Genomic DNA, 21516 nt, shown 5'->3' with positions numbered 1-21516 from the left:
TCTCTGCGTATCAATAAATCAGTGGGATTTAAAAAAAAAAATATAGCAGTTTTCTTACAACTCAAGACAGAAAATGCAGATGTAGAAAATAATACAGGAAAACATTGAAAGCCAAAAAAAATCCACAAATTTATATTCACATTTCTTACATCTTGTTGTTTTCTTATGAGGAAACAATAAATGTAGAAGCAAACTATAAAAATATACATTTGGCTTCAATATCCAATAGCATGTTGTATCAAGCTGACTTCTCTTAAATCAGAAGTTGGAAATTAAAATTAAATTTCTCTCAAGAATGTTGTGTTGTGATGACTTTGAGTTTATCCAATTGGAGATGAGATGATGCGCTATGTTGTGCTACCCAAATCTAAATATGCCAAACAATGTTATTCTATTTTGTAAACTTTATGAAACTAGTTGAAAAAACAAGATTACATTTAGATGGAAATACATTAACATGATTGTGTGCCTGAACTTTACCTGGGGGACAATGATCCGGACAGAAATAAAAGACTCGTTGATAAAACGTTGATGTGCTTGTTTGCCTTTGTCAATAATCTTTCAGTCACTCATCTTTTAGCAACTGATCGCTCTGCATTTGCATCTCTTGACATATAAAGGGTGTGTGTTGGTGAAGAAAGGCTGAAGTGAATGAATGAGTATCTAATGATGCATAGAAAGAAAAACAAGGACTTTTATAATATACAACAATCCTCTACGTCATTAAAAGCCCCTCCTGGTGCCAGAGCAGCTTTAACCAGTCAGAACCTGAACATGGGAGCTTTAGATACGCCCAATGGATTTTGACATTTGAAGCAGGTTCTCTGGATGCTGAGGGTGATGCCTTGGAGGATTTGGCTTTTTCCTGCTCACCCTGCACAGCCAGGTTGGGATGCAGGGAGTTTGCAAGTTAGGCCTGTTTAACCCTCCGGGACAGTTAGAATAATTGTTACACTTTGACCCTTTAGCGCAAAAAATGCGCATTTCATAAAGAAACTATAAAACATATTAAACATTAATATTATATTCTACTTTAATTGAGCTCATTTCTTTCACCTATATCTGACCTAAGTATTGATTTCAAATATTCATGATTTTTTTAAAGATTTTAACCCTTTAAATGCCAGGTTTTTGTCACAATGCCACCATTTTTTAGATGAAAAAAACAGAAAAAATGAATTATTTTCAATATACTACATGCAAGTAGATTTTTTTGTTTTGGATTATTACAGCCTGGGATATGTCAATGATGAGTAGCAACATTGATTTTCATGCATTATTATTTTTTGTGCAGTGTCAAATACTCACACTTGGACCCTTTAGCGCAAAAAATGCGCATTTCCTCAGGTAGCTATAAAACATATTATACATTAATATTATATTTTACTTTAATTGAGCTAATTTCTTTCACCAATATCTGACCTAAGTATTGATATCAAATATTCATGATTTTTTAAAGATTTTAAACCTTTAAATGCCAGGTTTTTGTCACGATGCCACCATGTTTTTAGGCCTGTTTAATTACATGATGCTCAGACTCCGCTGACTCGCTGTTTTGTGATCAGGATCTTGAAGTCATTTTCACCGTTCACATGACGTGATTGGTTGGCGACGCAGGGCCACAGACGACACCGTCAGACGGCTCCTTGGTCACCCGACCGGTTTCTATAACCCGATTTTACAACAAAACATAAATAAGAAATTGACCACGTTCAAAACACAGTTGATTATTTGAAAAACAGTCTGAGGGGGGAAAACAAACCCTGCAAGCTGTTTATTCTGTGACCTTTTCAGAACAAACATAGAAAAAACAGATTAAACAAAGTAGAATGGCCGAAGAGAGTTGAAGCTTAATAGAAAATCTTTTGTTATGAAAAAGAATCTGCGTTGTGGTAGGTATGTTGTGTTTGTCTCGTCTTGCTCGGCGGATTTCCCGTAACAATTACCTTCCTTATGGTGATCACAGCCGATGCTTTCTATCTGGCTGTAACTCCAAATGGGAACCCCCCCCCGTCCTCTACAACTGACAAGCTGGACCTAAAATTGTGTCGTTTAAAAGCTCTCTTCAGGCTATGTGTTGCATTACTCTGCAGTTTTTGGGGTGTCATAGCACTCGTAAACTACAATAATCTTTGGAATTGTTGAACGTTTAAAGGTACCATCCAAGGATTCTCAGTCGAACACTGAGGCCCCGTTTACACGTAGCAAAAACTGTGGAGTTTTCATGCATTTTGGCCGTACGTTTACACGAAAACGAAGCTCAAAGTCACAAAAAATGATCATTTCTGAAAACTCCAGCCAAAGTGGAGATTTGCAAAAACTCCGTCATCACGTTTGCTTGAAAACGGAGGGAAACGGACATTTAGGCTTCAGAACGTCACATTATGAGACAGAAACGTCACCACACTGCAAAAACTCAAAATCTTTACAGGAATATTTGTCTTATTTCTAATTAAAATGTTTCATTTTTAGTCAAAAAAATCTCATTACACTTAAAACAAGACTCATCACTGGAAAAAAGTGAAAATTTACTTGAAACAGGTGAAAATTGTCAAATAACTAAATAGTTATTTATCTGGTGATGACTCTTGTTTTAAGTGTAATGAGATTTTTTTGACTAAAAATGAGACATTTTAACTAGAAATAAGACAAATATTCCTGGTAAGATTTTGAGTTTTTGCAGTGCAGCATCATGAGTGCGACCTGTGTTTACAATTTGTTTGGCCACCGTCAATATTGTCTTGTATTTTACCTGTTTTATATTCTAAAGTCACACTTAAAAGTAACTCCACTTCTCTGTCACTCCAAATGAAAGACTCTCGTTCCATCTTGGAAGGAACTGGAAGTTACTCGTGTCATTTGTTGACGTTTTTTCCCAGGACTCTGATTGGCTAGCATGATTTATGCTTGTCGTTACACTGCCCCCTGTAGGTTTGGCTGCTCATAGCACCTTAACAACGTATTGGTTTGTGTAAATGATGGTATTTTTCAAAACGTAGATGGGGAAATATCGTTTTTTGTAAATACCCGGCTCTGTGTAAACGTGGCCTGAGTCGTAATTGAAAACTGGATTTAAAACGGGTGCGGCTGCAATCACATCATCTGTCTACCTCTTGGACCTTTGGAATAAATAAGGAAAGTGCACGCGATTGGCCCGACTGGCGACCTCGGAGGACATACAGTACAGACCAAAAGTTTGGACACACTTCGCCATTTTTTTGAATAAGAAGGTGTGTCCAAACGCTTGGTCTGTACTGTACATATTCGTTTGCTCGTGCCAACCATGAACAAATTCACCCCATCAGCAGGTTTTGCCAGAAGGGGTGTCAAGTATAAAGTACAAAGTACGAAATACTTTCATACCACACTGTAAATGTGTTTATTTCTGCCGTAAAGTTTAACAGTGGAATGTGGACGTTTACAAGGATGGACTTCTAAACTGTGTTAAAACAATAACATATTTGTGGAAAAAATGTATTGGGTAGTTTTTAGCAGAGGCTAAAATTAAAGTTTGGTCTATGCATTAACTATACATTAAGTTTATGACCATTCTTAATAGATACATTGTTAATAATTCAAACTTGATATAAAGGAATAGAGGCTTAATTCTTTTCTTTTTAAAACACCTGAATTTAAGGAAAATATTCACAAAAAACAAGACTTTTATGTCTCCTTCTGTATTATAAGATGACCAACAGACCGTATAGAGTTGTAAAGAAGCAGAATCTGCATGCATGTGACACATGTGAACTGTAACTAGTTTTTACTGTCCGTCAGGCTGCTGATGAGAGGCTGTGAGCTGACGGCTTACGTTTACGTATGGGACCACTTCCACCTGCTGGAGCTGCCCTGGGACTCGGCCTGGACCTGGTGGTTCACCTTCTTAGGAGTGGATTTCTGCTACTACTGGGTGCACCGCTTTGCTCACGGTACCAGCACCACACTCGCACCAATTCCCACGACTGGTTGGCAGAGATGTCAAGTTACGAAGTACAAATACTTCGTTACCTTACTTAAGTAGAAATTTTGGTTATCTATACTTCACTGGAGTAATTATTTTTCAGACGACTTTTTACTTTTACTCCTTACATTTTCACGCAATTATCCGTACTTTTTACTCCTTACATTTTAAAAACAGCCTCGTTACTCTATTTCATTTCGGCCTTTAAAAAAAAAACTATCCAGTTAAATTGCTCCATCCGGATAGAGTGAATTTGGTTGTGGTTGTTTCAGATGTTCTTGTCCAGTTTTGTTCTTACATCCGTTCCCTCAGATTCCTGCAACTAAACTTGGATGTACATTCCAATAAAGGTTAGGATAAATGATAACATGCCTCTGAAGTTTGACTTTTTGCACCATTACAATACTTATAGGCAACTAGTCATCATATCTCCTGCTCTCTGAAACACATGGCTCAATAGTACACATATATGGTTCTTTAATATATTTGCATTATACTAAGATGCATTCATTTTCAATGGTAGTTTAAGTAGTTTTGAAACCAGTACTTTTATACTTTTACTTGAGTAAAAAACTTGAGTTGATACTTCAACTTCTACAGGAGTATTTTTAAACTCTAGTATCTATACTTCTACCTGAGTAATGAATGTGAATACTGAAGACACCTCTAAAAAAATGATCAAGAAAAGTGTAGTTTTCTCCTCTGGTCAAACTGGGTTCATAGTAACGATAATAATGAACAGTGTCCCCTTCTCCCAGTGGAAAATGTATTAAAACTTTTCATGACATTCCTTCAGCTTAATCTTCCTCTCTGCTGATCACACATTTGCTCTCCACGTTTCAAACAGTTCTCATCAAAATATTGCAAAATAAACCGCTTCGGTCCCAATTCTTCAAAAGACAACTGGGTTTCCAGTGTCGTGTTTGTGTTCCCAGTGCATTACTCCGCCAATAAAAGTCTGATACCCACCAGCATCAAACTCACTATCTCCAAAATATGTGTTGCCTTCAGATAGCACAAACAAAGACTACAAAGTTAGCGGATGATAAATAGCTGTAAAATGTTGATTTAGTTTCCTTCCCTGCTGGGAGGAGTCGTGAACATGGCACTCACATCATGTTTTCCTGGACACTGCAGAGGAAGCAATTATTTTTGAGTTACATCCAGCTGCTTCAGAGCTGTGCAGATGTGAGAGGCCTTGGTCTCCAGAGCGCTGTGGTCTTAACCCAGGGCTGCCACGGCAACAGGCTGTATATAGTAATGTCTCTGAAGCGGCGACGTCGTGCAGCATCACTCTGAAAAAACACAGATAGAAAATGTAGACGGGACACAGTGTCCCCACGGTGGATCTTTCTTTTTTTCTTTTTTAACGCGGACTCTCTTCATGTGTGCCGGCGGAGTGATGCACATGCCAGATGCTCCGCTGCCACTCTGCACACCGGATGAGTGGTATTTGTTCGTGGCCTGCAGTGATGTTTATTTGTGTCAGTGGCACATCAAGCTCCCCGCCGCAGTCTACTCCGCATAGTTTTGTAATAAGGTCCACTGCTGCTGTGTTGATGTTAGACTCTGGCTAAACAGAAGCTGTGCTTTTAAAATGTGTGGCGCAGCTTGCCAAGAACTGGCCGGCGTGCTTTTGTGGAGAATGAGAACATCGTCTCGGGATGCTGGTGGTCACTTTCACCTTTTACTTTGATGCGAGCGTGCACATGGAGATGTTTTTAGCCTCCGGTCATGATGACAGGGAGGATGTTAAGCGTCTGCATAGTCATGGGGATTTCTCTTTGTGTGGAGGACTATTTTTAAAAAAGCATGATCCTTTTATTACACTTGTTTTATGCTCACAGAGGTGAACAGTCACCTGTAAGATATCATGGTGAAGCTAACAGAATATAGAACATACAGGACTGTCTCAGAAAATTAGAATATTGTGATAAAGTCCTTTATTTTCTGTAATGCAAAAATGTCATACATTCTGAATTCATTAAAAATCAACTGAAATATTGCAAGCCTTTTATTATTTTAATATTTCTGATCATGGCTTACAGCTTAAGAAAACTCAAATATCCTAGCTCAAAAAATTAGAATATTCTGGGAATCTTAAACTGTAAGCCATAATCAGCAATATTAAAACAATAAAAGGCTTGCAATATTTCAGTTGATTTGTACTGATTCCAGAATGTATGACATTTTTGTTTTTTTAATTGCATTACAGAAAATAAAGGACTTTATCACAATATTCTAATTTTCTGAGACAGTCCTGTAGATGATGAAGTCATACATATTGAAGATTGTTTTGCCTACTGTAACTATATATGTATATTTTTGTATATTAATGTATATACAAACTATATATGTATATTTTTCCTAATTTATTGTCAAATATCTCCAGCCAAACAGTGTGGTTAAGAGTGATCAAGTTGGTGACGTGATATTCCATATCAGAGCCAATCAGGTGGGCTGTTTTTCACCGATATCAATAACAAAGTAAAGAATGTCAAAAAGTAAATCGAGAGCTGGATGTTTTCATGCACTATGTAGCAACAGAAATACTTGTGATGACACAAAGGAATGTTTTATCTAAGACGCTCCCTCATAGGGATGAAGTCACTTTTATGACACTGTACATGTTTCAGTCATTTGGTCTCGTCATCATTTTTCTTGTGTTCTTCTCGGTCACCTCTGCCATGATATCGGCTGTGGATCTGTGAGCTAGTTTCATTCATCTTTGTTGATATGTGGGATAGTGCTGTAAATTGATAAGCAATCGTCTGAAGAGACAGCTGGGACAAAGTCCAGCATCAGGTTTGGCTGCTTTTTGCCAAGTAGGTACAGGAAAACTGCCAGAATCAAATTACATCTCAGTCACAAGCAAAAGATCTTCTCTGAACTGCATGTACTGTATCTAGATAGTCCACACAGATAATATTTAGTCTTATCAGGTGAGGACACACACACCCTGGTAACGAAGTACAAATACTTCATTACCTTACTTAAGTAGAAATTTTGGTTATCTATACTTCACTGGTAAGTTACTCTATTTCATTTCGGCCTTTAATAAAAACTATCCAGTTAAATTGCTCCATCCGGATAGAGTGAATTTGGTTGCGGTTGTGGCACAGATGTTCTTGTCCAGTTTTGTTCTTTCATCAGATTCCTGCAACTAAACTTGGATGTACATTCCAATAAAGGTTAGGATAAATGATAACATGCCTCTGAAGTTTGACTTTTTGCACCATTACAATACTTATAGGCAACTAGTCATCATATCTCCTGCTCTCTGAAACACATGTTAATGCTCAATAGTACACATATATGCTTCTTTAATATATTTGCATTGTACTAAGATGCATTCATCTTCAATGGCTTTTGTCCTTAATGGCTTTTTTCCCCCTTGCATTACTTTTACTTTTATATTTTAAGTAGTTTTTTAAACCAGTACTTTTATACTTTTACTTGAGTCAAAAACTTGAGTTGATACTTCAACTTCTACAGGAGTATTTTTAAACTCTAGTATCTATACTTCTACCTGAGTAATGAATGACAATACTTTTGACACCTCTGAAGAAAGGTCAGTATGGCTGTACACTCTCTACCTGGCTGCATAGGAAGCACAGAGATCCATCACAGCACCCCAAAGGGATCTGAAAAATAATACAAAATAGCAGTAATATTGTCCATTATAGGGGACGGAGGGAAGTACCCGAATAGCTAATGCTTTTTGCCAGACCCCCGTCTGAGGTGTAGGAGACGACTCCATCTTTCCACCACTCTGGATGTGGGTTCAGTCAGGTTCCACGTTCTGATGTGGGCTCGCTTGTCAGGCTCTGATGACGGCGACATCATCAATGTATTATGTTTGGTGCAGCCAAAGGCCCGAAATAGATGACTTTTTGTCGGCTTTCTTTGATCGGCTCATTGCATTTGCCTCAATTTTTTTTTATTTTAAATTTTTTGGCGCATCAGTTATGCATCTTTTCAAAGATTAATGAAGGTGTTAATGTTAATGCTAGTTTCAGTTTACAGTTAAGAGATGAGAGCGGTGTAGAGGTGATGTCGTATGTACTGACTCATTTTTCCGCTCGATACTCTAGGAAAAATGCTATCATCTGCAGTTGCTCGTGTTTATTTTTCCAGCTGATTAAAATTGCGGCTGTACTCGTCATCGATGGCCTTGCCACTGTACGTGTGACTAAACATTTATCTAAAAAACCTGAAATGTTAAGCAGTTGCTCTCGAGGATGAAGCGTCCTCGCTGTAGTTTTACCCACTCATTCTGTTCTGCAAGACTTGTTTTGTTTTTTTGAGCAGCAGAAGCAGTTTTTATAACTGGAAAAAAAAGAAAGAGAGAAAGAAATCCACTTACATTCATTTCCTTTACTTCCAGTCTGTTGGGATTGTTATTATGGAACATTTTGGGGTCACAGATTATTGTCGGTACAGGGCAGACGCAGTGCTTCGCTGGGGATATTTAAGCTTTTCCCCTTGCTACCAAAGGGAAGCCACTGTGCTCGACCGCAGACCTGGGCCGGCACGATCCTCATTCCTCACTCTGGTCAGCCAAGGATGTCTCCGTTAACCAAGCCCTGACCTCGAGCAAGGTTCAAAAAAAGAGATGTGTTTTGCACAATTCTGATGCACTGAGAAATGTATGTAATGAGTATTGTTCAACGCTATATTGTAGACAAAAACAAAAATGGCACTTGTATTTGTATGATGAATTAGTATTCCCTTATTTTACTTCTGTGCTGTTTACTTTCTCTGTCTCTGTGTGTAAAGATAACAATATTTTAATGGGTCTTGGTATTAGGTAAATAAAAGAACAACATTTTTAACTTTTTTAATAGTGCCATTTAGTTTTATTTATTATTATTATTATTGTTAAGAAAGCAAAAATGAAGCCAAAAAGAATTATAATGTTATTTTTATTTATTTATTTATTTCGTGCATGGTGGTCAATCTACACACCCATGACCGAAAAGGAGCAGGATGAAGACAAGTCTTATTTTACCTGCCCCTTATTCAATACCAACACAAAAAGAACAGTCAATGTAACCAATATTTACAAAAATATACACTTAAATAGAACCAACCACAGATATTAATAATACTGCTTAATTCCCAGTCTATTCATGATCATATAACTTAAATATTTTATCTTTATAAATTTTTTTGAACCTAAGTTAATTTGTGCATTCCTTTAAATCATTCTGTAGAGAGTTCCACAGTTTTACTCCCACAACTGATATACACATCTGCTTGAGAGTGGTCCTTGCATGCTGATGTTTGAAATTATATTTCCTTCTATGTTCTATAACTTCTGGATTTGAAAAAACAAACAACTGCTGTAGATTACTTGGTAATACTTTTCTTTTTGCCCTATGCATAACTAATAATGTCTGTAACTCTATTTCTTTAAATGTAATAAGTCCTGAATTAATAAATAATCTGTTGGTAACGCTAAGTAGCCTCTCACTCTTTCTATAGATTTTAATGGGTAAGTTGGAGCAGGTGCTCAGACCTATAAGATCAGATGTTTTATCAATTTGCTGTTCTGGAGCCATATAGTTGTGTTTTAACACAACTGTAAGAGGGAAATACATGAGTAGTAATCTTTGAAATATAACTTCTCCAGTGAGGAAGATTATTCACAAGTATTCAAGGCAGTTGACAGTCTACCGTGGATGGGACATGTGACTTTATGTAATGTCCAGAAAAAGCCCAAGTCTAGATCTCGTTAAATGCTGAAGTCCATGACGGCATGATTAGGACTGAAGAAGTGCAGATTGTCTGGAAGTGGTTGCCAGTAGAAGACCTCTTCTGTATTAAAAAGAATATGAAAACTCGAGGAACAACAAGATGAGACCAAAGCAGAGCAGTCTGACTCAGCTCCATGTCTGGTAGAAACCAACAGCATTAGCCAGAAACACCTTTAAACCCACTGTCAAGAGTAGCGGTGGAGGGGTGAGGATTAGAGCTTGTTTTGGAGTCATAAATGCTTAAAAACCTCAATGCTGTAAAGACGAAAAGGTCAAAATTCCTCTCCAATGACTGTAGAGACTGATAATCATGCAGGAAACAACTACTTTAGGTTATTCATCTGTAAGCCATCGGTGCATCTACATGCTGGTATGAAGCAATGCCCACATGCTTTTTTACTTTTACTTTTTGGCCTATTTTTTATGAACTAGTGACTGCATTTTCCTAATACTATGACCCACTGTGATCAGATGATTTTTATTATGTTGATACACGAAGAATATAGGATTTAAAAGAGGTGGTACCAACGTTTTCACATGATTTTATAGTTTTGATGAGAAATGCAGGCACTATATAGGTGTGACACATTTTAGGAGTTGTGTCTGGCTTCATTGCACTTCATATCTTAGACAAGTTACACAGTCGAGTTCCTAACAGCAGGGACATTGAATCTGTGGTCTTATTTTATTAAGACATCGGAGCTATAAATCTTCGCAGAATGCTTGAATGATTACTGTACAAATGTCAAGAAGCAGCAAAAGTGACATTCTCCGCTGAGAAATATGAGGCTACATTACCTCAGCGTAAAATATAACTTTTATTTTCACCAGTTTTATGGCCATTTTCATAGTTTCCTTCTCATAACCTTGACATGAAAGGATAGCTCACAGATAATTAAGTGGAAAGTTCTGTGCAGCTCCGATGCCATCTCTGCTGAGGAGGCATTTCTGCTCGGGGCTGCTCCTGCCAGACGTGGATCTTGGAGATAACGGCGGTGTGAATAAGAAAACTTGAACCCCCACCACCGCCTTCTGTGGGCCTTTATTTTCCATTTAGATCCTGATAAAATTTAAGATCTTGCATTCACAGGCGTAGTAGCGAAAGTCTGTGATTAGACCGATTTTATGGCCTTTGGTCGGCGGTTGGCTGGATTCTGCGTAGACAAACAGCAGTTGTGGTCGAAGTTGAGGCAACTGTGGGACTGCAAACATTTGAATGACCTTTGTGCACACACTGACTCAAATTAAAAGCGTCTTCATTCAAACTGCTGATATCAATATTTGCTAGAGCTGTTATGATTGGATCATGTCCAATAATCAATAGCAGTGTGGCTTTTAGTTAAGTCCAATTTTCATAATAAACCTTTCGGATTACATTATTTTTGATTATACTTTTGCTTTCAAAGGAAAAAAAAGACATTATTTCAGACGGCTGAGTTGCAGACACATTTTCCATGAAGTCTAGCTCGGCAGCCGTCTGAAATAATATAACTTTCACTAAATATTTAACCGCTGGCTTCGGCATTAAAAGCCATCAAAGCCACCTTTTTTAAAAACACTGGTTCAATAACCTGATGACTGACTGAAATGTAAAACAATTTACCCCAAGTGCTAATTTATTTTTTTATTTTTTCTTCTTTTATTATGCTGTATTTTCCCCCTGCATACCTCTTTTCAGCTGCAGGCAAACTTTTTTTTTTATGTTTCGAAAACATTTCTATTCTGAACTGGGCTTGGACCACGTGGTTTTTTTTGGGTGTGCAGGAGACGGACTTTCGATGGTTCGATGCGGCCATGTTGTTGACAGGTCTGTTGATTCTGTTTATTCTAACCTCATATCGCGAGGGCCACTAATAGCAGCTCTGCTCTCGGCAGCATCTATATCCAGGCCAGGCAGCCAGGGTGAAGCCATTAATTAGCCAGTCAGCTGTCCGTGCTCTGATTATATGTGAGGTAATGGAGTTACACTGCCGTCGCCCGACCGCACTAATTGCTGCTGCCCCGTGTTACACTTATAGCGCACAATCATCAGAGCGTCACTTGAGGGTCTTGAGTAAAGGTATCATTACCTACTCAGAGAGTGATGTCATTGGAGAAAAAGGCAGAGTTGTTTGGGTTGGGTCCAACCCCGGCAGCATCTCCCATACAAAAGCCAATAGTCAGAAGAGAGCAGTGAAGAATATCTGGACATTGATCAGAATTTGGAGTCTAAGGCATTTTTATGAGACAAGTGACAGGGTGAGAGATTTTATGAGGGAATCTGTAAAAAGTTCTCAAATATTTGTTAATCCAGCTAAGCAACTTCTTTTCCAAAATGAGAAAAAAAGTGATGTAATTCAAAATGTAAAATTGTCCTTTTTTTACCCCTAATTTATGTTCATTTAAAATACTTTTATTAAAAAAGATCAGAGGTGTCAAGTAACGAAGTACAAATACTTTGTTACCTTACTTAAGTAGAAATTTTGGTTATCTATACTTCACTGGAGTAATTATATTTCAGACAACTTTTTACTTTTACTCCTTACATTTTCACACAATTATCTGTACTTTTTACTCCTTACATTTTAAAAACAGCCTCGTTACTCTATTTCATTTCGGCCTTTAAACAAAAACTATCCAGTTAAATTGCTCCATCCGGATAGAGTGAATTTGGTTGTGGTTGTTTCAGATGTTCTTGTCCAGTTTTGTTCTTACATCCGTTCCCTCAGATTCCTGCAACTAAACTTGGAAGTTCATTCCAATAAAGGTTAGGATAAATGATAACATGCCTCTGAAGTTTGACTTTTTGCACCATTACAATACTTATAGGCAACTAGTCATCATATCTCCTGCTCTCTGAAACACATGTTAATGCTCAATAGTCACATATATGCTTCTTTAATATATTTGCATTATACTAAGACGCATTCATTTTCAATGGCTTTTGTCCTTAATGGCTTTTTTCCCCCTTACATTACTTTTACTTTTATACTTTAAGTAGTTTTGAAACCAGTACTTTTATACTTTTACTTGAGTAAAAAACTTGAGTTGATACTTCAACTTCTACAGGAGTATTTTTAAACTCTAGTATCTATACTTCTACCTGAGTAATGAATGTGAATACTTTTGACACCTCTGAAAAAGATAGAGTTGAGGGAAGGGCCACCATCTCTGTGGTACTGAAAGATGAGAAACGCCTTGTGGAACATCCCAGTACTTAAGACGTTGATCACTTTTGGTTAAATGTTTTAGAAGCAAAGATTGAGGATGTTCTGCAGTTTGAAAGCAATCATTTTTTTTTTTAATAAGATTTGGGTTTAATGTTTCTCAAAACTCAATTGCACATCAGTCAAAATAATATTAATCTGCTTTATGGTACATAGTATCAATATAGAGAGAGTTTAAGATGGAAAATCAATAATTCTGCAGTGGACATCATGGCAGGGATCAGGAATAGTTTTGAAAACCTTTCTCAGGGAATATTGTCTCTGCATTCAAAAGTATAGGTTGAAATCGTTCTATGAAACTAACAGATAAAACATACATAAATATGATCTTGTTTCAGTTTACCTGCAGTCATTTAAGGTGGACTGAGGGAAAGTGGTATGACGTATCAACATTTTTCAAATTGCAGTGACTTTATCTAAGCTAAAGAGGAGCAGTGACATCTGTATAGTCATGAGTTAAGAAGTCCTGCGGCTGCAGGATACATTAGTGCACATGACATGGGTTACTTGCACATCTGTGAAGACGTCATTTTTGCCCAGCAAACGTGTACCTGCTTTTCAAATATGCAGCGTATTATTGTGACAATGCAGATGCATGTGAAAGGCGGGTTTCCATGAGGGGATCTGATGTAAGACCGAGGAGTTCCAACAGGGTCAGCCTCTTCCTCGGCCCTTCCAGCCGTTATATCTACAGCGATGGACTTGGCAGGATCCACTTAGCGAACTATCACGCCATACTGCATGTGGGCAGTGGTGCACAGCTTTCTTTGTTTGCCAATTAAACCATATTCTAGTTGAATTATTTAAATAAATTAACTTTTACACCATATTCTAGTTGAATTATTGAAATAAGTTAACTTTTAAACCATATTCTAGTTGAATTATTGAAATAAGTTAACTTTTACACCATATTCTAGTTGGATTATTGAAATAAATGAACTTTTACAACATATTCTAGTTGAATTATTGAAATAAATGAACTTTTACACCATATTCTTCACCTGTAGGTTATATTATACATCTGGGCTGATGTGGACATACGTAGCATAGGAGGCTATTTCATTTGCTATATGGTTGGCTGTCTCTACAGTCATGAAAGTTCAATGCTATTAAAACACTTTAAACTTTAAATCAATGCATTTTGTTTTTTCATATAAAATAAACACATTTTTATGCAGTTTAGACGTTTTGGGGCTTTTTTTTGGCTCCTGCGCTGCTGAAATCAGGGCGTCCCTTATTTCTATTTCTGAAAGGTGGCAATCCTATGGTGTAATGACAATTGAATGAATGGAAGTGGTTGTGACGTTTGTGTTTTCTGTTTGCACGAACTGCACTGATAGTAATGAATGAGAAGAGACGCCTTACACCGCGTCCTAACTGCATGCGAGCGTCCGACTATCACGTCGCACTGCGTGACATTGGACGCTCTCTGTCCACACTGAAAGCATTATGGGCCCCCACGTTATTTTGATTGACAGCTGAAACTCGCCTTTTACTCACCGCACTACCCGCCCTTGCGCTCCTAAAGTGGCAGCACCTCGCGACGCGCTGATTGGCTGGAATCCGCGCAGCTCAGCGAGGTCAACGGACCAGATGAAGCGAGCGCGACTCCCATTGGTCAGTCTCTCGCTAAGCAGAGACTGGTTATCACATCAAGGTAAATGAAAAAGACAAGCTTTAGATAATAAGTAGTGAAACTTCCAGCTCCCTGTCCATCTCCCTCCAGCCAGCTGCCACTTTATTGAGGTTTTTGTAGTGAAATGAGGAGGAATCATAGAGATAACTTCTCATTTCAACTAACTGGATCAGCCGTTCCTCATCATGACTGTTTCCTACAGCGCTTTCAACCGGTTTTCAACGCAAGCGACAGGAAGAAAATAGAAGTAGGGCGTCCAACAAATGTTCAGCTCAAAACGGCGCAGCGCCATGTCGCTCGCGGCCAGTTAGGACAGTCCAATAGAAGATAAAGCAATGGAGGAAGGAATTTGTCGCTGACGCTCGCTCGCATCGCATGCAGTTAGGACACGGTGTTATACTCGAAAATGAAGCTTTTAAACCACGGTTCTTGTTGTGGCGTTGTTCTTAATAGTGGAGGCGTAATCCACATCAGATAACAGCAATGCTGTTATCAGGGAAGGTCTTGCTTATATCAGCGAGGAGAAGCCAAAACACATTGTGGATATCAAAAATGGAAATGCAAACTGTCACAAAACCAGACCTTCCAGGCACTGGAAGAATTAAATAAACAACAAGGAAGGCCCTTAATGGTCGGAAATGGAAGTCTGATGTCAACCCAAACTCAAAACTCAAAAGTACTTTATTTTTCCGTTAGAAACTTCGTTGTGGGAGGGCAAAAGTGCAAGTGCAAAAATCACAGTCCAAGCATCCTTACATGCAGTACAATAATAAAAACAAATTCCTACATTTGTAGATAAGCACAAGAAAGAAAAAAGAAGAATATCTAAGTCTTGTTGTGTCTTGTTTGTTTGTTTTTAAAGCAGAATTTCCTAAATGCCTTGACTGTGTTGTCTGATGTGGATTAAAAGTTCACATTCTAATAATTGATTAGGCATATCTGCTCAGGAAGTTCATGCATTTTGAGCCGTCTCCTCATGATTGCTCCTAATGGTTTGGTCCTCACTCTTTAGTGGTTTCCATCCTTTAGTTGGTTCAATTAAAGGAATATAGTTTGTTTGTTTTTTTGCCAACTAATTTTTGAAACTGGTTTGTGTGAAATGCCTGTGTGCCTTACCTGAATCACACAACAGTCGCACACCTCTCATTTTGGAGAGCTGGAGGAATTCAGATCAGGACGTAGGCTACACCCCAGAGGGAAACGTTTCCACAATCAGAGCAAATGCTAAATTAGTTATATTTACACAAACAGAATTGTCCGTTTTGCATCAGACAGCTATTTATTTTGTCCTGTTTATTTTGTTTTCTTCTTGTAGTTTGTATCCCAGCATGATGCAACTGTGACCAAATCCGTGCAAAATTGATTTTATGTAAAAAATCTGCTTTACAGCTGTAGTGATAGTGATAAAATAAGCTTGTGTGGTATTTTTTTATTTTCATAATGTGCAGCAGAATTATAAGGAAAATATAAATTATAAAAAAAAGTATAAAAAAGGAGAGCATTTCATTTAGTTTCTTTTTTAGAAAGAACAAATCAGTACTTTTCACAACTTTTTCTCCCGGATTCATATCTTGGAGGTGTCCAGGGAGCCAGATGAGTGTCTTTATGGTGTAACAAGCAGAGACCATCATTTTACTGCTACTCATTTATTTCATCTTTGTAATTCCATCCAACATTTTCCTTTTGTTGTGGGTGTTTTTGGCTCCTTTTGTGTGATAAAGTGCTCAAAGGTAGATATGAAACAACAGATTACATGAATAGAGGCAATGCAGATCCCTCCAAACTGGGACAAAAAAAATTATATAGACTGAAACTTTGGCCATAAAGTGTATGAATTTGACACGTTGAGAGACCCTCTGCTCCCTTAAATGAGGAGCGCCTGTAAAGTATTTTTGCTTTGCTAGCACCTTACTACATCCTCTGTATCTGTTTGCTCGTGTCCGCACCCTTCCCTCTCAGTCAGCCCTGCAGACAGCAGCAGCTGTTAAGACAAACAGATGTGCTCAGCACTCCTCCGCCGCGCTCCTTCCCCGAGGAGACGCAGCCGATGTGGATGTTATTGTTTGAAAAGGAGCTCCTCCAGGCTGTGGGATGGGGGGCCTAGAAATGCCCCCCCGGTGGCCGGGTCTCCATAAATCTTCCCTCTGACGGCGAGTTCCTGGCTAGGTGCAGGTTGCATGGGCCGACAAAGGAATCCAGGCCTCTGCTCGGTTTTGCTGGTTCTGTTGGTATGGTTTGGTCAGGATGTGGGAGTTTCACTCACAGCAGAGAAGAGAGCATGTGAAAGGCCTCACGGGAGGTAAAAACAACATCAACAGTGATCTATAGGTCTCTGTGCTTTTACTCTCTGTCTGCTTTGTGTGCGTGTGTTGAAAGAGGGAGAAGGTATGTCTGCTCTGGAATAATGAAACTGGTCTGATTAAAGCTAGACGTCCCAAAATGAAAATATCCACAGGGTATGCACGCGATTTGAACAAAGTGCAGGGAAAAAAAGAGGGTGGTTGCGATCACTGGAAGGGTCGCTGAGCTCAGCAGAGGCCACAGTCCGGCTGTCTGCTGCCCTCGTGTGCTCCGCTCGCCGCACGGATGGACTTCCCTCCGTCAGCGGCGCTCAGGGAAGAACTGGCTTCCACCGCAGACATGGCTGACAGCAAACTTCCTCTCACGGCAGGCTGAAGTGCAAACGTGATGAATGAGGGCGAGGGTAGTGAGAACTTATTGTGTTATTGTTATCAGTCAGGACACTTGTCTTACTGGTGAAGTTAACTGATAAGAGCAAAGCTCTTTAGAGGGGTAGATATGAACAGTTTGGTCAATTTTGCGTTTGTGCATTATGTTTTTTTTTTGACTGTATGCAAGTCAGAGCTCTTGGTTCTCAGGAAATCTGTATAAATTTCAGACAGACCTTTCTCTTGGACCAGATGACCTGATTTTGGTATTTGCATTTTTGGTCATTACTCAAAAATTCCTAAGCGGATGTTCATGAATGTTTTTTTTTTTTCTTTTTTGTTGGAAGTCCTCTGGAGAAAGTATTTGGCAAAGTGCGGGCAGTTTCAGAGAAATACTTGGAGCAAACTTCCTCCATTTGGACGGGCAAACCATTGACGGCTGAGCCATTGATGGAATCCAAGGTTGTTACGCTATCAAGTGCTGTGCATGACACTAATCGCTTTGACCCTTTAATTTTGCCAAAACATAGTTAACTCTGTCTTAAAAATGATTCTCTTATGGTCTCGTAAATCTTGCATGGTAAAATAATTAACATGAACTTAGTGCTGTCAAGCGATTAAAAATTGAGCGATTCATTAAGACCTGTAAGTAATTAAGCTAATTAATCTCTTTTTTTAATCTCACTAATAATTGCAGAGAAAAGCGCTCAACGTGAGGTGTTTTCCTTTGAATTCATTACATAATTGTGGCAGATCAAAAGATTGATATATAATAACAAAAAAAGTGGCTTTATAAAGTAATTTATACATTTTTTTAAACAGACTTGAATGGGATGCATTTGCCGAGATCGCAACCACAGCTATGTTATAATCTCCTACATCATCCAACATTGTCATGTTAACTTGTTTGTTGTTCTAATCTGCTACTGCTACTACCTCTACTACTAAATATTTAATCACTTTTCCAACTGTTGCTCTGCTTACTGCCCCCTATCGGTCACCGCCGGTACGACGCGCTCTCCTCGCGTACTATGCGAGCGACTTTGCGGTTGGTGGTGCACGCGAACGGACGTTAACGGACGCGAATGCAAGCACTAACAGCAAGTATATCTCAGCTCTTATCAGCGTAGCTAACGACGCCCACACACAGCGACAGCCGATCAACGTCCACTTCAAGGCGTGACTGACCGTTGTTTTCCAACCACAACTCAAGCATAAGAAGCCCACCGCACAAACACAGATTTCAAAATAAAGGTAACTTGCAAACAGAAAAATTAAAGTTAGAGATTAACAAATAGATTAAGTGATTAAAAAACATATAGCACCAAATATGCCTCTAATTAATTAATCGCAATTAACGTGCTTATTTTACACCCCTACATGAACTATAAACGATTTACACAAATATGTCAAAGGATAAAATGGTTAATTAATGCAAAAGAAGGATAACTTCACTGATAGTGAATATAAATATATTTTTAGCCAATATTTGGCACAGTTGTTCATAAATATCTAACAGCGACTTCTGTTCTACTCTTTGATCAAACAACCTGTAGACTGAGGTCAAGTCGTAGTGCACTACAACAAATGCATTTCTATGCAAATTAAACTTTTAAAAAGGCAATAAACCCATGAGCTACACGTTTGAGGCGCAGGATTCACACTCTGGTCGAAGTTTCTGCAGCTTCAGCGCCGCTGCTTCTGCCGACGACCCGCCGATCAAACTGAAGAGTGATAATTTATGTTTTTACGTTACAAATGTAGTGTAATGCAGTGTTTTATCATAACTCAAATGACTGAATAAAATGGAAACAGTGACATGAACACGTCACCTACAATTTGACTTGTTTGCACAGGTCTACAAACCATCATGATCCTTTCATCTTATTCACTTTGCAACAGGAAGTAGTAAAAGGGAAAAGGAAATTGAATAAATTAAATTAAAAATCTCATCAATTTGAATGGAACGTGATTAAAAAAAGAGAAAACAGAAGAGAGAGCTGTTTTTCTCTCGCCCCCTTGGTCGTCTGTTTATACGTGGCTTTTTATGCCGTGTTTATCAGAGCTGCAAGTGGGCCTGACTAAGGTTAGTGTGTTTGGTTTAGACTTGTGTGGAAAGCATGAAGTATGGCAGAGACTGAGGAGCGCTGGTTGACCGTCCCACAGAGTCCTGCATTGGCTGTTTGGGTTGGCACGCCATCCAAGAGCCCTCCAATCCAAACACGGAGCCCTGTTCACACCCCATTAGGCCCGTGACTGACAGGGCAGCCCACCACCCAGAGGGCTGCGCACGGAAGGTGTTGCCTCTCCGTGCCAGCAGTTTGTTGCTCCGGGTGATGATTTAGAAGCGTGATTGATGTTACTGTAAAAGTATTTTATAAGATTCGGGTGGTTTAAGAGTATCATTTTGGACCTGAGTAGATGTTGATTATTTTTCTTTTGTGCAGTCATACTTTTCTTTTTATAGCGGTATTATTCAAGGTGCAGGCTGGCAGTCACTGCCGTTTAGCGCAGGTCTTTACTAGAGCTAAATTTATGGAGCTCAACAGGACTTTGGGTTCTTACATTTATGTGACTCGGGTTATGTAAGCATCACTCCTAACAGGGTTGAGCAGGATGTAAACAGTCTATGTCAAAGTCTAACTCGCCAATGCTGCTTGACTGATTATAACTTATAACTCTGGATTTACAATTCAACAGATCAGTTTAGAGAGCGTTAAACATTACACCATTGTGCTGCCAGACCTCCTCTGCTTTTTAAAAAAACTGAGAAAATAATTTGTCATCCCACAGAGTTTGATTTATCACAAGAACTTGTGAGAGCTCATGCATATTTTTTTGGTAAACTCAGCAGAAAGGAGCATCCTGTTCACGAAAAAATTCAAACTTTAAGCATCAGCAACTGGGTTTCAGAGTTGACAAAGAAGAGCAAAGGAGTGGGACGGTGCTGGACGGCTGAACAGAGTTTTATTGGGATCATTCCCGCGTGACTTGACTTATGGGAAACTTCCTGCTATTTATTGTTCACCTTAGTCCCGCAATGCTTCATTTTGTGTAGACACAGCCAAAATCCTAAAGGTAAAAGTCTGGTTTTTACATTATCCAACACAGCTTAAAAAAAAAACAAACATCAATGGGGCTTTTGCTTTCCAAAAAGCTTTTTCTGTGTGTTCTGTACTTGCAGATCAGATTTCAGGTTGTCAGGCTTACAGTTTGCTGGGCGTGGCCTTATTATCATGGATTTGTAGGACTAGGAATGGGCGATATTTTACCGTTCACGATATACCGTCCAAAAAATTCCTCACGATAAGAATTTGTCATCTTGCGGTAAAAACGATAAATTCCCTTTGATAAAGTTTTTGTGTAAAAATGATTTATGGTTCTGCGTTAAATCCACAACGTACGGGAAGGAAGGAAGGAAGGAAGGAAGGAAGGAAGGAAGGAAGGAAGGAAGGAAGGAAGGAAGGAAGGAAGGAAGGAAGGAAGGAAGGAAGGAAGGAAGGAAGGAAGGAAGGAAGGAAGGAAGGAAGGAAGGAAGGAAGGAAGGAAGGAAGGAAGGAAGGAAGGAGAGCAGGAGGAAGGAAGGAAGGAAGGAAGGAAGGAAGGAAGGAAGGAAGGAGAGAGCAGGAGGAAGGAAGGAAGGAAGGAGAGCAGGAGGAAAGAAGGAAGGAAGGAAGGAAGGAAGGAAGGAAGGAAGGAAGGAAGGAAGGAAGGAAGGAAGGAAGGAAGGAAGGAAGGAAGGAAGGAAGGAAGGAGAGAGCAGGAGGAAGGAAGGAAGGAAGGAGAGCAGGAGGAAGGAAGGAAGGAAGGAAGGAAGGAAGGAAGGAAGGAAGGAAGGAAGGAAGGAAGGAAGGAAGGAAGGAAGGAAGGAAGGAAGGAAGGAAGGAAGGAAGGAAGGAGGAAGGAGAGCAGGAGGAAGGAAGGAAGGAAGGAAGGAAGGAAGGAAGGAAGGAGAGAGCAGGAGGAAGGAAGGAAGGAAGGAGAGCAGGAGGAAAGAAGGAAGGAAGGAAGGAAGGAAGGAAGGAAGGAAGGAAGGAAGGAAGGAAGGAAGGAAGGAAGGAAGGAAGGAAGGAAGGAAGGAAGGAAGGAAGGAAGGAAGGAGAGAGCAGGAGGAAGGAAGGAAGGAAGGAAGGAAGGAAGAAAGGAAGAAAAGAAGGAAGGAGAGCAGGAGGAAGGAAGGAAGGAAGGAAGGAAGGAAGGAAGGAAGGAAGGAAGGAAGGAAGGAAGAAAGAAAAGAAGGAAGGGAGAAAAGAAGGAAGGAAAGAAGGAAAGGGGAGAAGGGAGA

The 21516-nt window shown here is 39.2% G+C and overlaps 1 protein-coding gene across 1 annotated transcript in view; it reads left to right on the top strand.

Annotated features, from left to right (window-relative positions):
• agmo (alkylglycerol monooxygenase) overlaps positions 1-21516 on the top strand; it is a 113850-nt gene that overhangs the window by 17397 nt on the left and 74937 nt on the right. Inside the window, exon 3 of the mRNA XM_061717514.1 lies at positions 3778-3929. Coding sequence (XP_061573498.1) covers positions 3778-3929 — 152 coding nt within the window. The remainder of the gene's footprint in view (positions 1-3777; positions 3930-21516) is intronic.

Source organism: Cololabis saira, chromosome 3 (assembly GCF_033807715.1).
Source record: "Cololabis saira isolate AMF1-May2022 chromosome 3, fColSai1.1, whole genome shotgun sequence".
NCBI classification, from domain to species: Eukaryota; Metazoa; Chordata; class Actinopteri; order Beloniformes; family Belonidae; genus Cololabis; species Cololabis saira.
The sequence above is the reverse complement of the archived record's forward strand: the minus strand, read 5'-3'. Positions and strand labels throughout refer to the sequence as shown.